Source organism: Ornithorhynchus anatinus, chromosome 2 (assembly GCF_004115215.2).
Source record: "Ornithorhynchus anatinus isolate Pmale09 chromosome 2, mOrnAna1.pri.v4, whole genome shotgun sequence".
NCBI lineage: Eukaryota > Metazoa > Chordata > Mammalia > Monotremata > Ornithorhynchidae > Ornithorhynchus > Ornithorhynchus anatinus.
Genome location: NC_041729.1, coordinates 6,055,814 through 6,077,183, shown reverse-complemented (window position 1 = coordinate 6,077,183; position 21,370 = coordinate 6,055,814). Strand labels below are relative to the sequence as shown.

The following is a 21,370-nucleotide window of genomic DNA, read 5'->3' as shown; positions in this document are numbered from 1 at the left end:
GATGAGGTTGCCCCGCGTGGGGCTCCCAGTCTTCATCCCCATTTGACAGATGAGGTCACTGAGGCCCAGAGAAGTGAGGTGACTTGCCCAAAGTCACACAGAGAAGCAGCATGCCACAGTGGATAGAGCCTGGGCCGGAGAGTCAGAAGGTTATGGGTTCTATTCCCGGCTCCGACACTTGTCAGCTGTGTGACCTTGGACAAGTCACTTCACTTCTCTGGGCCTCAGTTCCCTCATCTGTAAAAATGGGGATTAAAACCGTGAGCCCCACGTGGGCCAACCCGACTACCCTGTATCTCCCCCAGCGCTTAGAACAGTGCCTGGCACATAGTAAGCGCTTAACAAATGCCATGATTTTTCCCCGTTTAGACTGTGAGCCCGTTATTGGGCAGGGATGGTCTCTCTCTGTTGTCGAATTGTCCATTCCAAGCGCTTAGTCCAGTGCTCTGCACATAGTGAGCGCTCAATAAATACTATTCAATGAATGGATGAACGTGCAGGTTGGCCTAAGGGCCGTGAGGAGGCTGTGGGCAGGGTGTGTCCACTGGGGGCACTCGGGAGGGCCCCCAGCGGGCTGGAGCCTCCACGCAGGCGCACTATTTACGCGCGCGCGCGAGGGGGGAGAAGGGGAGGGCGTTCTCAGGACGCAGGCGCAGTAGTGGGGCTGGTTGGGAGGGGGTTCCCGGGACGCAGGCGCAGTAGGGGTGGTGGGGGGGTTCCAAGGACGCAGGCGCAGTAGGCGGGGTGGTGGTGGGGGACCCGGGACGCAGGCGCAGTAGGGGTGATGGTGTGGGTTCCCGGGACGCAGGCGCAGTAGGCGTGGTGGGGGGGGTTCCAAGGACGCAGGCGCAGTAGGCGGGGTGGCGGTGGGGGACCCGGGACGCAGGCGCAGTAGGGGTGGTGGTGTGGGAGGGAGGGAGAGTTCCCGGGACGCAGGCGCAGTAGGCGTGGTGGGGGGGGGTTCCAAGGACGCAGGCGCAGTAGGCGGGGTGGTGGTGGGGGACCCGGGACGCAGGCGCAGTAGGGGTGGTGGTGTGGGAGGGAGGGAGAGTTCCCGGGACGCAGGCGCAGTAGGCGTGGTGGGGGGGGTTCCAAGGACGCAGGCGCAGTAGGCGGGGTGGCGGTGGGGGACCTGGGACGCAGGCGCAGTAGGGGTGGTGGTGTGGGAGGGAGGGAGGGTTCCCGGAACGCAGGCGCAGTAGGCGTGGTGGTGGGGTTCCAAGGACGCAGGCGCAGTAGGCGGGGTGGCGGTGGGGGGGGAGGACCCGGGACGCAGGCGCAGTAGGGGTGGGGGGGGCGGTTCCAGGGCCGCGGGCGCAGAGGGAGGGCGGGTTCCCGGGGCGCAGGCGCAGTAGGGGCGTGGGAGGGGGCGGCGGAGCGAGTGCGGGTGGGGTCGGGGCGTGGGCGCCTGCGCGGGGAGGGCGGCGGGAGGGAGAGAGGAGGGAGACCGGGAAGGAGGGAAGGAGGGAGGCGTCTTCCTCTCGGTTCCGGGAAGGGCCTCGGCCGCAGACGCCCCGCGCCAGGACGACCGTCCGACCGACCGACCGACCGACCGACCGACCGACCGACCGCCATGGCCCGGGACTACGACCATCTCTTCAAGCTGCTCATCATCGGAGACAGCGGTGAGGGCAGCGCGCGGCCGGTCCTGACGGACGCCGGCCAGGGGTCAGAGGTCAACGCGGGAGGAAGGCCTTCCCCCCCCCCCGGGCCCGGACACGGCGAGGGGTTCCCCGTGACCTTGGCCGAGCCCCTCGCCGTCCCCCCCCCCCCCCGCCCTCCCGGAAGCGGGCATCATCACGCCCGCACCCATTCGCTCCTACTTACTGAGCGCCTCCCGGGCCCGGGCTTCAAATGCCGCCCCGCCCCTCGGCGTCCGGGGGCTTTGGGCCAGAAGCGTCACTTCTCCGGGCCTGGGGTGGGGGGCCTCCCTACCTGTCGCCCCATTCTGCCCGATAATAATAATAATAATGATAAGGGGGGGAATTAAGCGCTTACTCTGTGCCCAGCGCTTTTCTAGTACTAATAATGAGGATGGTGTGGGTTAAGCGCTTACTCTGTGCCGAGCACTGTTCTAGTCCTAATAATAAAGATGGTGTGGGTTAAGTGCCTACTCTGTGCTAAGCACTGTGCTAGTGCTAATAGTAATGATGGTGTGGGTTAAGCGCTTACTCTGTGCAGAGCACTGTTCTAGTGCTAATAATAAGGATGGTTTGGGTTGAGCGCTTACTCTGTGCAGACCACTGTTCTAGTCCTAATAATAAGGATGGTGTGGGTTAAGTGCCTACTCTGTGCCAAGCACTGTTCTAGTGCTAATAGTAATGATGGTGTGGGTTAAGTGCTTACTCTGTGCAGAGCACTGTTCTAGTGCTAATGATAAGGATGGTTTGGGTTGAGCGCTTACTCTGTGCAGACCACTGTTCTAGTGCTAATAATAAGGATGGTTTTGGTTAAGCGCTTACCCTGCGCAGACCACTGTTCTAGTGCTACTAATAAGGATGGTTTTGGTTAAGTGCTTACTCTGAGCCGAGCACTGTTCTAGTGCTAATAGTAATGATGGTGTGGGTTAAGTGCTTACTCTGTGCCAAGCACTGTTCCAGTACTACTAATAGTGATGGTGTGGGTTAAGTGCTTACTCTGTGCAGAGCACTGTTCCAGTGCTAATAATAAGGATGGTTTTGGTTAAGTGCTTACTCTGTGCCGAACACTGTTCTAGTACTAATAATGATGGTGTGGGTTAAGTGCTTACTCTGTGCAGAGCACTGTTCTAGTGCTAATAATAAGGATGGTTTTGGTTAAGTGCTTACTCTGTGCCGAGCACTGTTCCAGTATTAATAATAAGGATGGTGTGGGTTAAGTGCTTACTCTGTGCCGAGCACTGTTCTAGTGCTAATAGTAAGGATGGTGTGGGTTAAGTGCTTACTCTGTGCCAAGCACTGTTCTAGTACTAATAGTAAGGATGGTGTGGGTTAAGTGCTTACTCTGTGCCAAGCACTGTTCTAGTGCTAATAGTAATGATGGTGTGGGTTAAGTGCTTACTCTGTGCGGAGCACTGTTCTAGTGCTAATAATAAGGATGGTTTTGGTTAAGCGCTTACTCTTTGCAGACCACTGTTCTAGTACTAATAATAAGGATGGTGTGGGTTAAGTGCTTACTCTGTGCCAAGCACTGTTCTAGTGCTAATAATAATAACAATAATGTTGGTATTTAAGCACTTACTATGTGCAGAGCACTGTTCTAAGCGCTGGGATAGACACAGGGGAATCAGGTTGTCCCCCGGGAGGCTCACAGTCTTAATCCCCATTTTACAGATGAGGTAACTGAGGCCCAGAGAAGTGAAGTAACTTGCCCACGGTCACACCGCTGATAAGTGGCAGAGCCGGGATTCGAACCCATGACTTCTGACTCCAAAACCCATGCTCTTTCCACTGAGCCACACTGCTTCTCTAATAGTAATGATGGTGTTGGTTAAGTGCTTACTATGTGCCAAGCACTGTTCTAGTACTACTAATAAGGATGGTGTTGGTTAAGCGCTTACTCTGTGCCGAGCACTGTTCTAGTACTAATAATAAGGATGGTGTTGGTTAAGGGCTTACTATGTGCAGAGCACTGTTCTAGTACTAATAATACTGATGGTATTAGGTAAACGCCTGCTATGTGCCAAGCGCAAATAGCTGGGGTAATAATAATGTTGGAATTGGTTAAGCGCTTACTATGTGCAGAGCACTGTTCCAGTCCTAATAATAATGATGATGGTGTTGGTTAAGCACTTACTCTGTGCAGAGCACTGTTCTAGTACTAATAATGATGATATTGGTTAAGTGCTTACTCTGTGCAGACCACTGTTCTGGTACTAATAATAATGATGGTGTTGGTTAAGCGCCATTGTGCCAAGCACTAATAGCTGGGGTAATAATGTTAGTATTGGTTAAGTGCTTAATAATAATTATGGTATTTTTTAAACGCTTACTATGTGTCGAGCACTGTTCTAAGGGCTGGGGTAGATACAGGGTAATCAGATGGGGCTCACATTTTTTAATCCCCATTTTTCCAGATGAGGTCACTGAGGCCCAGAGAAGTGAAGTGACTTGCCCAAGGTCACACAGCAGACAAGTGGCGGAGTCGGGGTTAGAACCCATGACCTTCAGACTCCCAAGCCTGGGCTCTTGCCACGGAGCCACGCTGCTTACTATATGCAGAGCACTGTTCTAGTACTAATAATAATGATGGTGTTGGTTAAGTGCTTGCTATGTACCAAGCACTAATAACTGGAGTAATAATAATGTTGGTATTGGTTAAGTGCTTACTATGTGCAGAGCACAGTTCTAGTCCTAATAATAATGATGGTATTAGGTAAGCGCTTATGTGCCAAGCACTAATAGCTGGGGTAATAAAGTTGGTATTTGTTAAGCGCTTACTATGTGCAGACCACCGTTCTAAGCGCTGGAAGAGATACAGGGTCATCAGGTTGTCCTACGTGAGGCTTTCGGTCTTCATCCCCATTTGACAGTTGAGGTCGCTGAGGCCCAGAGAAGCGAAGTGACCTGCCCACAGTCACACAGCTGACCAGTGGCAGAGCTGGGATTAGAACCCATGACCTCTGACTCCCAAGCCCAGGCTCTTTCCACTGAGCCACGCTGCTTCCTGTAGATACAAGGGTATCTCCGTGTCTATCTTCCCATAGATACAGGGTCATCAGGTTGTCCCTCCTGGGGCTCACGGTCTTCATCCCCATTTGACAGATGACGGAACTGAGGCGCAGAGAAGTTAAGGGCTTTGCCCACGGTCACACAGCTGACGAGGGGCGGAGCTGGGATTAGAACCCACAACCTCCGACTCCCCAGCCCGGGCTCTTTCCACTAAGCCACGCTGCAGCCCGTTGTTGGGCAGGGATTGTCTCTGTCACCGAATTGTATGTTCCAAGTGCTTAGTACAGTGCTCTGCACATTCATTCATTCAGTAGTATTTATTGAGCACTTACTATGTGCAGAGCACTGTACTAAGCGCTTGGAATGGACAGGCGACAGAGACAATCCCTGCCCAATAACGGGCTCACGGTCTAAACGGGAGAGACAGCAAAGCAAAACATAGTAAACGCTCAATAAATACGACTGAATGAATGAATAAAATGGGCGTTAAGGCTGGGAACCCCATGTGGGACAACCTGATCACCTTGTAGCCTCCCCAGCGCTTAGAACAGTGCTTTGCACATAGTAAGTGCTTAATAAATGCCATCATTATTATGATTATTAGTGTTTGGAGATTACAGTTCGGCAACAGAGTGAGACAGTCCCTACCCAACAACGGGCTCGCGGTCTAGAAGGGGGAGACGGACAACAAAACAGGGATGGGCTCTGTTGCTGGATTGTACTTCCCAAGCGCTTAGTACAGTGCTTTGCACACGGGAAGAGCTCAATAAATACGACTGAATGAATGAAAACTAGTAAACAGGTATCCCCACCGACGTGGGGCCGGGCCCGTGGGTCGCCCCCTAATTGTAAAGGAGCTCTGCCCCTCTCCAGCCCTGCTAGGGGTCTATTATCCGGGAATGGATAGATAATAATTATAACGATGGTGTTTAAGCGCTTACTATGTGCCAGGCACTGTCCTGAGTTCTGGGGTAGATACGGGGTGATCAGGTTGCCCCTTCTGGGGCTCACGGTCTTAATCCCCATTTTAGAGACGAGGGAGCTGAGGCACAGAGGAGGGAAACGACCGGCCCAAGGTCGCACAGCAGACAGGTGGCGGAGCCGGGATTAGAACCCACGTCCCCCGCCTCCCAAGCCTGTCGTCCTGCCAATGGGCCGTGCGCTTCTCTATGGAGGGGTTAGTTAGGGGTACGGTGTGGGGGAAATGGGGGAGAAGGGAAAGGATTGGGGAGATGGCGGTTGGGAGGCAGGCTCAGAGTCGCGGCGTCTTGACGGGACACTTTTTGAGGACCCTTGAGTTCCACGTTTCCAAGATGGTGGACAAAAGCCGAGAGGGTGGGAACATCGCGGGGCGGGAGGTGGAGCGTATCGAATGGCGGTACATCGGGAATAAGCGTCGGCCAATTGATACTGATGGATATCGATATTGGTTGAGCGCTTACTCTGCGCCCGGTACTTCGGAGGAGACAATAGAGCGGGTAGACTCGATCCCTACCCTCAAGGAACTAAAATACGGGTCGGGGCTACCGGGATAAGCATCTGTACGTAAGTGCTGCGAGAGAGACTGCCGAGAGATGGAATAACGATCGATCGATCGTATTTATTGAGCGCTTATTATGTGCAGAGCGCTGAACTCATGCTTGGGAGAGTACAGGGCATCGGAATCAGGCACGGTCCTGCCCGTAACGAGCCGGTGGTAGGATAGGCGGTGGGCATCGTTGGCCGGGGAAGAGTGGGCGTACTTGTTTGAGAGGGGGGAAAAAACCGGGCCGAAGCGTTCATTTGGCCCTCGGTTGGGAAAGGGTAATGGGTGGGTGTGGTTTGTCATGAGAGAAGTTTGCTTGAATCCATTCAGTAGTATTTATCGAGCGCTTACTACGTGCAGAGCACTGTACTAAGCGCTGGAAAGCCAGATCTGGGGGTAGGGACTCAAGAAGAGAGCTCGCATGCGGAGCGCATGCATCAGGACTGCCATTATCCCGCTGCGCGGCTCCCCGCTTTTCCCCATTGACCTGAACGTGCTCGGCTCAGCCGAGAAGCGGCGGGGCCTAGCGGACGGAGCTCGGGCCTGGGAGCCGGAGGGCCCGGGTTCGAATTTCAGCTCCGCTCCTGGCCTCCCGGGTGATCTTGGGCAAGCCACTTCTCCGCACCTCAATTTCCCCCTCTAAAATGGGGATTCAACGCCTCCTTCCCTCCGCTCCGTAGACCGGGAGCCTCGTGTTGGGCGGGGACCGTGTCCGATTCGATTATTTTGTATCTACCCCAGTGCTTAGAACATAGTAAGTGTTTAACAAATGCCACGGTTATTATTATTTTCGTTATTATTATACTACATTGCCTCTCTCTCCCCTGTGGGATTCCCCTCAGCGGTAGGATTTCCAGGGACAGCGCTGTGGACGAGAGGAACTTCTGAGGAGGGGAACTGAAGTCAACCAATCCGTTCTGGTTTTTTTGTCAGACCTGTTTTCACTGCCAAGCACCCCCGGGGGCTCGGACATCTTTTAAACGAGAAGTTCCCGGCCTTCAGGAAGTCGTCATTTGCCCCACCGATCCAATTTCCCACGACAGTGTTCTCCCAGAAGTCGGATAGTAGGGCAGCCTCCGAGCTGGGGTCCTCCCCATCCCCGTAACCCCAAAACACGCACGCCAACGTCTGTTTAGAGGGCACCAGCCGGAAGGCCTGAGCCACGTGTCCCGGCTCCTACAGCTCAGTCTGAACATGTTGGCGAGCGAGGGGTGTGGAAGTAGAAGTGAGAGGGAAGGAACCCGGTGATGTAACTTGGGAACTACCGGTTGCTTTCCAGTTCTGCTACTGTTGCCGGTATTCGCCAGAGCAGACGGTCGTCGGGGTCCGGGAATAACTCCGGAGGTTCATTTTGAGCGACAGAGAGTCTCGCTGTCGTATGAGGGGCAGGGATGTGATAAATGCTCTCCTTTTTTTTTTTTTTTTTCCGAAGAGAGTAGCTGCAGAGTGGTGAGGCCGGGAACTGAATCTTCCCGTGCTTCCAAGCCTGGGAGTTTTGCGTTCTCCCCCAGAAGCGGGCCTGGATTGGGCTTTCACAGACTGAAGGGTCTGAAGGGCATCGAGTCGGCCGAGTGCCCACCATTCCTCATTTGGCCACATCTTGTCGCTCGGACCCAGCCGGGGCACTCCATGCCGGGGTCGGGTAGTTCTTGCAGCCTCCGCTGCCTTAGAAAAGATGAGGGCCGCCGGCGGTTCCATTTCAATGAGGCCCAGCCCCGGGCAGGTTGTCCCGCTGTTGTATCGTGCTCTCCCAAGCGCTTAGAACAGTGCTCTGAACATAGTAAGCGCTCGGTCAATACTGTTGATTGATGGGGACCGAGAGCTGTCAGTCACGGCCCCTCCTCCCCCGCCTTTGATAGACACTCCTCACCCGGGTGCTCGGGCTGTCTCAGCAGGAGGCCGAGCCTCCGGGTCCCCAGGAGGTAGGTGCTGGAGGGGTTGGGGGCGGGGGATCGGGGCGCCCCACCGTCCTGGGGCTTGGTGGGGCGTTTCGGGGCTACTCCCTCCCAGCCTGACCAAGCGGGAAGGCAGCAGGGGCCTCTGGGACCCCGCTCTCCAGACCGGTTGGGTCATTCATTGTATTTATTGGGCACTTACCATGTGCGGAGCACTGTACTGAGTGCTAGGGAGAGTACAATACAACAATAAACAGAGACACTTTCCCTGCCCACAGCGAATTCACAGTCTGGGTCGGAGGGGGGGTCGACGGGATGGGCGGGCCCGAGCGAGAGAGGCGAGCGGGGCCCTGTTCGAAGGACCCAGCCGCCGGGGGCCGGGTTCCGACCGCACTCGCGGGAAAACTCCCGGCCGACTGGGAGGAGCGCACGCTTAAAATGAGGAAGTGCATCCGGGCAAAAGTACCGTGAAGACGAGAACCGAGAGCAGCGGGACCGATCGTCCCTCAGTCGGTGGGATTTTCAGCGAGCGCCTTCCGAGGGCGACACGTGGGACTCGGCACTTGGGACTCAAGATGCCTTCCTTGCTCCCCCAGTCTCAATCCCCATTTTATTGAAGAGGGAACTGAGGCCCAGAGGAGTGAAGTGACTCGCCCCGGGTCACGCAGCAGACAAGTGGCGGAGCCGGGATTAGAACCCGTGACCTTCCGACTCCCAGGCCCTGGGCTCTGTCTGCTAGGAAAGGAAGGAGCCCAGATCTATCAGGATGAAATTCCTGACTACTGATCAATCAATCAATCCATCTAGGTCCATATCCGGAATTTTTATATATCACTCTGTCTCCCCCCTCTAGACTGTAAACTCCTTGTGGGCAGGGAATGTGTCTGTTGTTGTACTCTCCCAAGCGCTTAGTACACTGCTCTTCACACAGTAAGCGCTCAGGAAATACGAGTGAATGGAGTGAATCGATTATTTTTATTGTCTGCTGTCTGCGGGGCGCCGTACTGAGCACTTGGGAGAGTATAATAGAACAGCGTTGGTAGGCATGTCTCCTGCCCACAAGGAGTTTATAATCTAGAGGGGGAGACAGAGATTAATATAAAGAAATAAGTTAGGGATATGGACGTAAAAGGTGAGGGGCTGAGGGCGGGGTGAATAAAGGGTAAAAGTACAAATGCAGGGGTGACGCAGAAAGGAGAGGGAGTAGGGGAAATGGTTTTGTCGGAGGGGAGGCCTCTTGGAGGCGAAGCGATTCTGATAAGGCTTTGAGGTGGAAAGAGTGGTCATCCGTCGGATATGAAGGGAGAGGGAGCGACTGCTGATGCAAATGAAAGCACACGGATGTGCAGAAAGTGCAGCACCTTCCCTCCTCGACCTCCTGGTCATTCCCTGAGCGTTCTGGGAGGCCCAGCGTGAAATGAGAGCGTGGAGGCGGTGGTGAAAACAGTCCAGTTGGGACTGGGCCCGTTACTAACGATCTGCCGAAGCACCTGGAGGGAATCCTTGGCATTGAGAGGGCCCAGGAAAAGTCCGGGCGGGTTCTCGGTGGCTGGGCTGGGAGAGCCGGAGTGGCGGCCGCTAGGCCTCTGATGCCAAGAGCCCAGCGGAGCGCTTTCTAAATTAACCGGCCTGACTGGAGGCTGTTTCTGAGGAGCGTGGTCGGAGCCGGGCTCGGGCCCACTCCCCCCGGCTCCGTACCCCTACTTCGAAGGGACCCTGTGCCCCCTTGGACTCTCACTGTGGAGACTAGGGTGGCCGATGGGAGCCTTGCCCCCCGGGCCCCCAGGAGCCCTGTTGTATTGCCAGGGACCACCGTACCAGCACAGCAGAATTGCTGGGAGGCCTCTGATTTATTGTGATTATTACATTTAATAATTTTGGTATTTAAGCACCTACCGTTTGCCAGGCGCCGATCTGAGCGCTGGGATGGATGCAAGCAAATTTGTGAGCCCCAGCTGGGACGAGGGCTGCCGATCCAGTCTCCACCCCCATTTTACGGTTGAAGTAACCGAGGTGCCGAGGTCCAGAGAAGTGAGGTGACTTGCCCAAGGTCACACAGCAGACCAGTGGTGGAGCCGGGATTATCTGTTGAGCGCTTATCACGTGACAACCACTATTCTAAACGCTACAAGATAATTAGGTTGGTCACGGCCCCTGTCCCGCAGGAGGCTCAGAGTCCAAGTAGGAGGGGGTAGGATTGAATCCCCATTTTGCAGTTTGAGGAAACTGAGCTACAGAGAAGTGAAGTGACCTGCCGCGGGGGACACAGCAAGCCGTTGGCAGAGCCGGGGTTAGGACCCGGGTCCTCTGACGACCCAGGCCTGTGCTCTTTCCACCGGGCCACGCTGCTTCTCTGAGCCGCTGGCCCGGGCGGGGCTCGGGGGCCGCTTTTCTCTCCCCACCTCACCTCCGCTTGGGAACCGGCCTTCTCTAGTAAAGCGGGTTGCCCGACGGCAGCCGGAGGAAGCTCGCTCCCCGAAACTCGGCAGTATTGCCCCCCACCCGAGCCAGCCCGTCCTCCTTCGTTGGCTCCCTGGGTTGTAGCGGCCCGCCTGCTGGGCCTGGGTCTGGGCGGGCGGGCTGAGGGGCCTGGGGACCCTGGGTGGAGTCACGTTTCCTCTTTGTACGAACGAAAGCCGCTCTGGTCAGCAACGGGGCCGCGGCAAGGCCGGGTGGGGGTCAAAGGGCACATTGAGTGGAAGGAAGAGCTTTTGGGAAGCTTGGTGGTCAGGAGCGATCAGTTCCAGTCACACTTATCTCCTCCCTGAGGATTTGGCCAGGGTTGGGCTAGCTAATAACAATAATAATTGTGGTTTTTCATGCATTCATTCCATCGTATTTATTGAGCGCTTACTGTGTGCAGAGCACTGTACTAAGCGCTTGGAATGTACAGTTCGGCAACAGATTTGTTCACTGTTTACTAGATGCCAAGTACCGGGGATAAATACACACAGATCTGACACAGTCCGTCCCACGTGGGGGTTCACAGGCTAAAGGGGAGGGAGAACAGGTATTAAATGTTTTGGAGAGGAGGAAGCTAAGGCGCAGAGACATTAAGTGGCTTGCCCGAGGCCATGCAGGAGCCAAGTGGCGGAGCCGGAATTAGAATCCAGGTCTCAGGGGTCCCAGGCCTGTGCTCTTTCCACTAGCCCATGCTATCTGGATTTGGCTTGGGTGAGGAGTGGGTCTCAGTAGGTCACTCTGAATTTCATGTCTCTTCCTCCCCCTCCTCCCCTCTCTCCTGTCTCCCGCTCTCCCCTCCTCCTCCTTCCCCTTCAGAGGACTCAGCATTCTCTCTCTTCTCCATTGCAGGTGTGGGCAAGAGCAGTTTGCTGTTACGCTTTGCAGACAACACTTTCTCAGGTGAGTGATCCCCAAGGTCCGGTCAGTCTGTTTGTCCCTTGAATGGGCACGCGCTCTCCCTTCCGTCTCTGTCTCTCTCTCTCTCTCACAAGATGAGAGCGGAGATCCAGGACCAGGCCCTGCCACCTCTGAGGACTTTCCCAGGATGACTTGTCAGTGGGGTGGTCGTGAAGTGAGAAGCCGGTGATGGCTTTCTGCCAGCCTGGGAGCCCCTCGTGGGCCTGGGAGAATTGGATTGATATTAGAAACTAAAACCAGATTCTCCCCTTGGTCCCCCCCGTGTTGTGTTTCAAAGCCTTCGGCTGTCGACGGCGTGAACCGGAGGGGTGAACCCTCTCTGCTTCTCAGAAACCAGACCGGTGGCTGGGGATCCTTGCTTCCCAGCCCAGCTCCGGCTTTTCCAAGTCCTCAGATCCCCGGTCCCCGAGGAGCCTGGGGGTGATGGGTTCCCAGGGGCCCCGCGGAGAACTTCTGTCCCGGAGAGAACCCGGCTGGATGAGACGGGTCCCGTCGAGCCCCGGTCTCACCCCGTCCCTCTCTGCAGGTAGCTATATCACCACGATCGGGGTAGACTTCAAAATTCGCACGGTGGAGATCAACGGGGAGAAGGTGAAGCTGCAGATCTGGGATACGGCGGGGCAGGAGCGTTTCCGCACCATCACCTCCACGTAAGTCCGCCTCCGGGGCTCCCGCCGCCCTCGGACAGCCGGCCCGGTCCCCCCACCCCCGGCGGCTGCCGGCCGACCAGCGTCGGGCGCTGGGGTCGGGAAGGAAGCGGGGATTCCGCCTCGGGAGTCCCAGAGCGAGGAGGAGCCCTTCTCCGGCCACCGTCGTCTCTCCCCCCCGTCCTCCAAATGGGGCTGTCGCGGGGTTCCTCTTATCCCGAAGAGAATTCGTCCCACCCCGGGCTGCCCCAGCGAGAGGATGACCGTGACCAGAAAGTGATTGCCCTGTCCCGTGGGTGGGCCCTGGGGGAGGTGAGGCGTCGAGAGCCCACCTTGCTTCGTCCCAGGCCCCGTCGCCCGGTCGCGGGGTGTCGCCTCCCGACCCGGGAGACGGTTTCACATTGCCTGCGGGGGAGCCGGGTGTCCGAGGGGACTCTGCTCCTCCTGCGGGGGCCCGGCCTGACCTCACTTGTGTGAGAGCAGGGAGCCGCCTCAGACAGGAAGCGGCCTGGGGGGAAGGGGGCGGCGCTCCGGCTGCTGCCTTCGCCGCCACCAGAGCTCCCAGCTGAGCCCGAGGCCGCTGCCACTCTCCTGAGTCAGCACGGCCCCTTCCCTCTTCTCAGAAACCACGGTCGGGGCCTGGCATCCCGGAGGGGAGGGGGCCGGCAGCCCCCCGGGCGAGCCGGAAGCAGCCGGGAAGCCCGGTGGTCTGTGGCTCCCTGTTCGCCCGGCGGTCGAGTGGGTTCCGGGAGGACGGCTCGGCCCCTTGACCGCCGGGAGGGGAAAGCTGGTTCCCCCGGGGGGGCTTCAAACGGCTTCCTCTGCTGCTACGCCCCAACGGTCCCGGGGCTCCGCGAGGAGGAGCCGGGCCGGCGGCTGCCAGGCTCTTTCGGCTCGGGTCCCGGGGGGTGGAGCTCTGGGCGGGCCTCGGCCGCCACGGGGTGTGGGAGGTGTTGGCGGCTGGATCGTCGCGGGCGGGTCTTGCTGAGGAGGGGACTGGGAGGAAGGCACTCACCTCGGTGACTCCCCGAGGGGCCAGCTTGCAATGAAAACCCAGAAAAGAAACGGGGGAGGTAACTCGGCCGGAGTCCGGGTGTCGGGTGAAATCGAGGCGCACCGCCTATCGGTTAATCAGGAGTATTTATCGAGCGCTTACTGTGTGCAGAGCGCTCTGCTAAGTTTTTGGGAGAGGAAAATAGGATCGGTAGATATGTTCCTTGCCCACAACACACTTACAGTCTAGAGGCCCCTCCCCAACACCCCCCCCCTCCGCCCCCACACACTCTCTCACTCAACGGAGACGCTTACAGCGGCTTCCTCCCACGTGACGTGAGTAGTCGGCCCGTTCTGAGGTCGCCTGGCCTGGATCTGGGCAGTCGGAGGTTGAGGGCGGGGCCGGGCATCCGCCGGGGCAGGGAGACGTGGAGACCCTCCCGACCCAGGGGCAGAGCGGAGATCGGGAGTGGCGGGGACGGGGGGGGACCCCGAGGAAATGGGCTCTGCGAGGAAGTCGTCTGTGCAAGGCTACTAATTCATTCAGTCCTATTTATTGAGGGCTTACTGTGTGGCAGGCACAGTACTAAGCGCTTGGGAGAGGACAATATAGACAGACACATTCCCGGCCCACAACGAGCTAACAGTCTAGAGGGGTCACCGACGTCTCGTCTCGTAGCTGAGGCGGTGAGGCTAGAGTGTGGTGGGCTGGGAACAGAGCCAGGGGCTGGTGGCCATATCCGCTCTGTGGGTTTAAAAAAAAAAAAGCCAAGGGTAATTGAGGTGGCTGGAAGAAAGGTGCCCTGAGCCGCCTGGCCTCTCACATCTGGAGACCCCCGGGTGTGAGGCCGACTCAGAGCTTTTTAGGGGGCGAGGTGGGCGTGTGGGGGGTTGGTCTGGCATGGGGCTGTTCAGCACCTCTCCCCGTCTACCTCCGTGCACTCTTCACCCCTTTCTAGTTCACCTCCTGACTCCTCACCAGCTCGCTCTCAACCTACCGGCCCGCTCTTGAGCCGGTGCTCACGCTGTTCTGCCCGCCTGGAACTCCTCCTCCTCCGTTCTCTCCTCCTCCCCCTTCTCCTTCCCACTCCCGCAAGCCACCAGACCCTCCTAGAATCCCACCTCCCCCAGTTATAGCTGCCGACGGCCCAAGTTACCCCAGCCTAGCAGCCGCCCACATTGTGTACTTAGGGATTTATGCCCATTTCCAGCACTTCGTCTAAGCTCCGTCGTATATTCAGTTATTTATTGTTTCTTCCTCTCGGGACGCCACGTTTGCCCTGCTACACGACTGTGAGCATCCTTTGGGCAGGGATCCTGTCTACCGGCTGTGTTGTACTTTCCCAAGCGCTTAGTACGGTCCTCTGCATACAGTGCTCAGGTAATCCCATCGACTGATTCTTCTGTTTCCTGCAGTGCTCAGGTAATCCCATCGACTGATTCTTCTGTTTCCTGCTGCGGTCGAGTGCTGTCACTCGATTTGATCGTTAAGTTGCTTGGCCTAGTTGGTGCTATTCAGGATGCTTCAGCTAGTCGCCTAATTGCCTAAACCCGCAAAACTATTTTCCAGATGTGGCTACGGGAGCGAGTGACTGTCCATCCCTCGCCGCCGCCCAGCCGTGCACTCCCCAGGCCCCGGGAGAGACGGGGGAGAGGTCAGAGTTCGTCAGGGGTGGGGGTGAGCCCTCTGAGGGCCGCTTCTCCTTTTCTGGCTGCGGGGGCTCAGGGATCAGTTGCCCAAGGGTTTGTAGTTTCAGTTTAGTTATTCGGGTTAACGTCTGTCTTCCCGTCTAGACCGTAAGCCTCTCGTGGGCCTAGTGGAAGCAGTAGAGGTGTGGGAATCAGAGGATCCGGGTTCTGATGCCGGCACTGCCACTCGCCTCTCGCGTGACCCCGGGCGAGTCACTTGACCTCTCCGTGCCCCCGTTTCTTCATCTGTTCCTCCTTCCTGCTTAGACTGGGAGTCCCATGTGGGACAAGGACCGTGTCCAGCCTGATTAACTTTGTATCTACCTCAGTGCTTAGTATAATACTTGGCACCTAGGAAGCATTTAACAAATACAGCTGCTGTTATTACTGCTGTTACTCTCCCGAGCTCTTGATTCGGAGCTCTGCACACAGTAAGCGCTCGATAAATGCCACTGATTGAAGGATGGATGGGTTTGGGAGGATTTAGCAACTGCATTCGGGTCCCGTGGATGCCTCAGTGCGCAAAAGCAAGGAAATAGAGATCTAAAGAGGAACTCACATTCCGGGCAAGTGAACGTGAGGCTGTTCTTTTCCGGGAGTCCCGGGACAGGCTGCCCAGGATGCGCAAATCACGTGGGCGATTTGTGGGTGGGGTGGCTAGCAGGGGGCCGTGCCCCTCTCCTGCCGGCCCCACCCCAATCTTCCACAGAAAGGGGGCTGATCTCTCTTTTAAACGGCATAAGCCCACTGGCTCTGTCCCAGCCCAGTTCCCTGCCCTAGTCTTTCTCATCCACCCCCAACCCCTGCCCTTCCTCCTTCCTGGAACTCCCTCTCCCTTCACATCCACCGCAGACCACCCCTCTCCCCATCGTCGATGCCCTAGTAAAAGCCCGTCTCTCCTCTCTTCCCTAACCTCTCATCTCCTCACCCCACTGCACCACCCACTCACCCGAGTCCTTCCCCCCTAAGCACTTAAGTGCTCCCCCTCACCCCAGCCCCCAACAGTTTGGGCATGTCTTTATAATCAGTTGTTTCCTCTATCCGTAATGTATTTTACCGTGTCTCTCCCGCTAGAGCGTAAGCTCCTCGGGGGCGGGGATCATGTCTGCTAACTCTGCCGAACTCGCCCAAGGGTTTAGTGCAGTGCTCTGCCCAGCAGAAGCCCTCAATAAATACCGCCGATGATTGAGGCTCGCGTGCAGCCCACCTACGGATGATGGGGCATCTGGCTTCAAGAAGGCCGAGGCCTCAGGGAGGCTGAGACCCGGGAGGTGCTGACGAAAATATCTGGGAAGCAGAGCCTGGGAATCCAATTGTTCTGGAAACCAGGACAGTGGTCAGGGAACAAGTCGAGACGAGGACTTTTCCCGGCATCAAAGACCTTTCCGAGTGTGCGGTAGGGTCGCATCTCGCCTCCGGCGTTGGAGCTCGGTGACTTCTTGGATGGGAACGGGGCCAGTTGAGATTTTTCCACAGGCGGTGACAATCCACCCCGCTTTTCCCTTTCAAAAATCCCCACCTACACAGCAAGCTGTGCCGGTCGCCTTGTTAGCCGGGAAGGGAGCCCGTGATTCAGAGGGAACGCCATTTGGAAGCGGAGCCGGGGCAGGAGGGTCCCAGTCACAAGGGGCTTTTCCCTTCTGGAGTCGTCGGCGGGGCCGAATCTGAGGGAGCAGAGGGGGACGGATCTCCCGCCTCCCCTGATCCCTCCACGGAGAGATGGCCCTGGCTTTAATAATAATAATAATTGTGGTATCTGTTAAGCGTTTACTATGTGCCACACACTGTACTGAGCACCGGGGTGGAGACAAGCGGATTGGGTTGGACGCATTCCCTGTCCCACGTGGTGCTCCCGTTCTCAATCCCCATTTTGCAGATGAGATAACTGAGGCACAGAGAAGACGAGTGACTTGCCCAGAGTCACCGAGCAGGCAAGTGGCGGAAGCAGGATTAGGACCTGTGACCTTCTGCCACCCAGGCCCGTGCCCTCTCCACTCGGCCGTGCAGCTTCTCAGCCCAGCTCTCCCTGCTCCCAGCCTCGCCCTCCCCGCCGCCTCGGGGCTCAGAGCACCCGCAGCCGAAGGGACGGGGAACTCTGAAAGAGCTCAGCCCCGCAGATGGGCCCCTCAGAGCGGCGTGTCGTCCTCTCCCCTGGCCTCCCTCAGGGACCCGAACCCCGCCCGGTGAGGGATCTGGGGATGGAGGAACAAACGGCTATTTCTCGGGGGCTGTGGCAGACCGGCCCCTTTTCGGGGAAGGGGGTCTTGAGAAGGGAAGCAACCTCTTGGAGGGGAGCTGGGCTGGGGGAGCCAGAAGGTCCTCGGCTCCTCCCCAGCCCGGACCCCGATAACGCCTTCTTTTGCGGGGAAGCCCGGGGCAAGGCCGTAGGGGAGAGGAGGGCAGGGGAGCTTTTCCCCTTCCCGGTTAGTCGGTCAATTGTATTTAATAGTAATAATATTGGTTAAGCGCTTACTACGTGCCAGGCACTGTACTAAGCACTGGAGTGGATACAAGCAAATAGGGCTGGACACAGTCCCTGTCCCACGTGGGGCTCACAGTCTCAATCCCCATTTTACAGATGAGGCCCAGAGAAGTGAAGCGACTTGCCCAAGCAGACAAGTGGCAGAGCCGGGATTAGAACCCATGACCTTCCGACTCCCAGGCCCGTGCTCTGTCCTCTACTTTATTGAGCAGGTACCGTGTGCAGAGCACTGTGCTGGGCGCTGCGTACGGTTGGAGGCTGGGTGTGCCCGCCTCGGCTCCGGGGCCGCCGGGGCTGGTGCCCGAGGTGGGTGCGGAGCCCGCTGTGGCGTTCGGTGCCTGGGCGGGAGGCAGCCAGAGGGTGAGTGGCAAGGCAGCGTGGCTTAGTGGACAGCGTGGCCTAGGAGCCAAAAGGACCTGGGTTCTAATCTCCGCTCCGCCACGTGACTTGGGGCAAGTCACTTCACTTCTCTGGACCTCAGTTACCTTATCTTTAAAATGAGGATTAAGAGTGTGAGCCCCAGCTGGGACAGGGACTCTATGCAACCTGATTAACTTCTGTCTAGCCCAGCCTTAGAACTGTGCTCGGCACATAGTGAGCGCTTAATAAGTACCATGATCATCGTCATCAAGGCAGGCCCCCGGTGGCTGCCGAGAGCCTCTGACCCAGGGCTTTCTCGGAGGCCACGGTAGGGGCCGGGAGCGGCCATCTGGGCTCGGGCCCTGCAGAGGAAGGGATTGTTCGATCGCACTCTCCCCGAGCACTTAGTACAGTGCTCCGCACACAGTAAGTGCTCAATAAATGCGATGGCCTGACAGGGAAGGACAAAAGTTGCTCCCCGGGGTGGGGGTCATTGTCTCAGGGTGGGGATCCAGTGCGGAGCACCCTGGGGAGACTCGGCCCCGCCTGGCTTCCCGGAATGAGTAGCCTGGCGGGGGGAGTGGGATGGGTTCGAGATGTGGGCTCCCTGGGACAGCCCAGAAGGTAGGGGGGGCCTGGGCTCGTCTCCCTTCCCTCTGAGGCCCGGAGCCTCCGCTCCTTCCAGACCCCCGAACGTCCTCAGGCCTCGCTTGGCATCTCCTGGCCTTTAGAAACGAGCCAGTCAGACAGATTTATTGATGATAATAATTGTAATTGTACAGCGCAGTTGAGACTAATAATTGTCCTATTTCTCTAGGCCAAACACCATGCTCCCGGGGCAGATAGAATATAATCAGATCGGACTCAGTCTCCCGTCCCACACGGTCTAATGGGAGAATTGCATCCCCACTGTACGGAAGATGAGGAAACTGAGGCTCAGGGAAGTCAGGTGACTCGCCCCAGGTCACGTTGGAAGCGAGCGGCAGAGCCGGAATTAGAACCCAGGTCTCCTGACTGTCCTGTGCTCTTTCCACAAGGCCTCCAGCTTCTCTAATATACACGATCCCTGCCCTCAAATGCGTGACAATTTAGCGGGCCCTAAAATAAATTCCAGGTAGGGGGAGGCAACAGAGTAGAAGGCTGTGGACGACAAGTGCTCGGGGCAGGAGTCGGGAGAGCGGCCCAAGTGCCGTAAGGGATGCGCAAGTGGTGAGGCGGCAGTGGCCGGGGAAATAGGGCGGGGAGGTGCGAGCGATTCCTGCGGGAAGGCTTCCTGGAGGAGCTGAGATTCCTGAAAGGCTCTGAGGATGGGGGAGCGCGGTGGCCTGCCAGATGTGGAGGGGGAAGACATTCCCGGCAGAAGGGTGGGCACGCGAGAGAGAGGGAGCGAGACACGGCGAGTGTAATGCCGAATTCGGTGCCTTAACGCCAGCGGTCGGGAGCGTCTGACGCCGAGAGGAATGGGCAACCACCGGTGGTTGTGACGGAGGCGGGGAGGTCTTCGGGGAGGCCGGGGTTGAAGCCGAGTCGAGGTGTGACGAGCGCTCGGACCGGCACTTGGGATGGAGAAGAAGAAGGGGATTCCGGAGACGTTGTGGAGGAAGAACCCACGGGATTTGGCGGCAGACTGACTGTGGGGGTTGAGAGAGAGAAGAGTCACGGAGAATGCCAAGCTGGTGGGCTTTAGAGATGGGGAGGACGGCGGTGTCGTCAACGGGGCTGTGAAAGCTAGGGGGAGGAGAGGATTTGAAAGAGAAGATAAGGAATTCAGTGGCGGACGTGTGGCGGTCGAGGCATCGGCGAGACACCCGTGTCTCGGAGGCGTCCCGGAGGCAAGAGGAGGTGCGAGGTTGCCAAAGAGGAGAGCGGTCGGGGCTCCTGTCGTACATTCGGGAGTCATCTGCGTAGAGGCGCTGGTTGAGGCCGGGAAGAGTGGACGAGCTCCCCAAGGGAGAGTAGTTTGGGAGGCTAGATGGGGAGTGGAGAACGGAGTCTGGAGGGACCCCCAGAGCTAAGGAGAGGGCCGCAGAGAAAGAGCCGGCAAAGGATTATAAATTCCTGGGCGGGGAAGTTGTCCACTAACACTGTGGAACTCGCTCAAGCGCTTAGTACAGTGATCTCTTCCCCACCCAGCTCCCAATAAATACCATTGGCCGACTGACAGGACCGACCAGAGATGTAGGAGGAGATGAGGTGGGGACTGGGTCAGAGAAACCAAGGTGAATTCGTTTCTCCAGGAGACGGGGGGCAGAGGGAGAGCCCACGACGGATGGAGGAAGATGAGGACAAAGTCAGTTGGATTGGGTGAGAAGGACGGGTCATCGGTGACCTTGGAGAGGCGTGAAGCCGGACTGTAGAGGGGCCAAGGAAGAAGTCGGAGGTAAAGAGAGGGGATTTTTTTGGGTAGGGAAATGTGAGCGTGCTTCAAAGCAGAGGGGAAGGGGAGCCAACAGAGTGAGCGGTTGAAGATGGCGGTCAGGGAAGGAAGAAGAGTGGGCAGCAACTACAACTGGTTTTATAAAGTGAGAAGGGATGAGATCGGAGGGGAAAGGGGTTGGATTTTGACAGCGGGCGGGAGATCTCCTCTTGAGACATCTGGGGAGCATCAGAGTAGAGAGGGAAGAAGAGGGAACCGAGGAGATCAGGGAAATATGGGGGGCAGTTAGCACCTGATGGATTATATTATAATTATTAATAACATTAATAGCAAATCGGTTATTACTATTAATAGTAATTATTTGTGATATTTAAGTGCTTAAGTGCTTTAAGTGCCGAGCGCCGTATTAACCTGCCTGTTTACTTGTTTTGATGGCCGTCTCCCCCCTTTTAGACTGTGAGCCCGTTGTGGGCAGGGATTGTCTCTCTCTGTTGCTGAATTGTACTTTCCAAGCGCTTAGTACAGTGCTCTGCATACAGTAAGCGCTCAGTAGATGGGATTGAATGACCAATTATTAAAATGCCGGGGTAGGTACAAGATCATCAGATCCCACATGGAGCTCACAGTCTAAGTAGGAGTAAGAACAGGTATTAAGGCTCATCTCCTCCAAGAGGCCTTCCCGGACTAAGCCTCGCTTCCCTCTTCTCCCACTCCCTTCTGCGTTGCCCTGACTCGCTGCCTTTATTCATCCCCCTCTCCCTGCCCCACAGCATATCTGTACATATAGAGGAGCAGCGTGTCTCAGTGGAAAGAGCCCGGGCTTGGGAGTCAGAGGTCATGGGTTTGAATCCCGGCTCTGCCACGTGTCAGCGCTGTGACTGTGGGCAAGTCACTTCACTTCTCTGTGCCTCAGTTACCTCATCTGCAAAATGGGGATTATCTGTGAGCCTCACATGGGACATCCTGACTACACTGTACCTACCCCAACACTTAGAACAGTGCTCTGCACATAGTAAGCGCTTAAATACCAACATTAGTATTTTTATTTTATTACATATATACTTATATATGTACGTATTTGTAATTTATTTATATTAATGTCTGTCTCCCCCTCGAGACTGTAAACTCGTTGTGAGCAGGGGATATGTCTGTTTCTCGTTAGACTGTACCCTTCCAAGTGCTTTGTACAGTGCTCTGCACGCAGTAAGCGCTCAATAAATGCTATTGAACGAAACCCCCATTTTGCAGATGAGGGAACTGAGGCACAGAGAAGTTGTGTCCGGCCCAAGGTCAAGCAGCAGACAAATATCGGAGCCAGGGTTAGAACTTGGCTCCTCTGACTCCCGGGCCCAGGCTCCTTCCACTAGGCCAC

General features: G+C 56.8%; 1 protein-coding gene across 2 annotated transcripts in view; it reads left to right on the top strand.

The window, feature by feature from the left end:
• The first annotated feature begins 1,421 nt into the window (after positions 1 to 1,421).
• The window catches only part of RAB35 (RAB35, member RAS oncogene family), a 28,028-nt gene continuing 8,079 nt past the window's right edge, over positions 1,422 to 21,370 (top strand). Inside the window, exons 1-3 of one of the 2 annotated variants that reach the window (XM_029057993.1) lie at positions 1,422 to 1,625; positions 11,382 to 11,432; positions 11,977 to 12,100. In XM_029057993.1, the coding sequence (XP_028913826.1) occupies positions 1,574 to 1,625; positions 11,382 to 11,432; positions 11,977 to 12,100 (227 nt within the window). In that variant the 5' untranslated portion in view covers positions 1,422 to 1,573. The remainder of the gene's footprint in view (positions 1,626 to 11,381; positions 11,433 to 11,976; positions 12,101 to 21,370) is intronic. The other variant, XM_029057992.2, reaches the window with a different exon arrangement.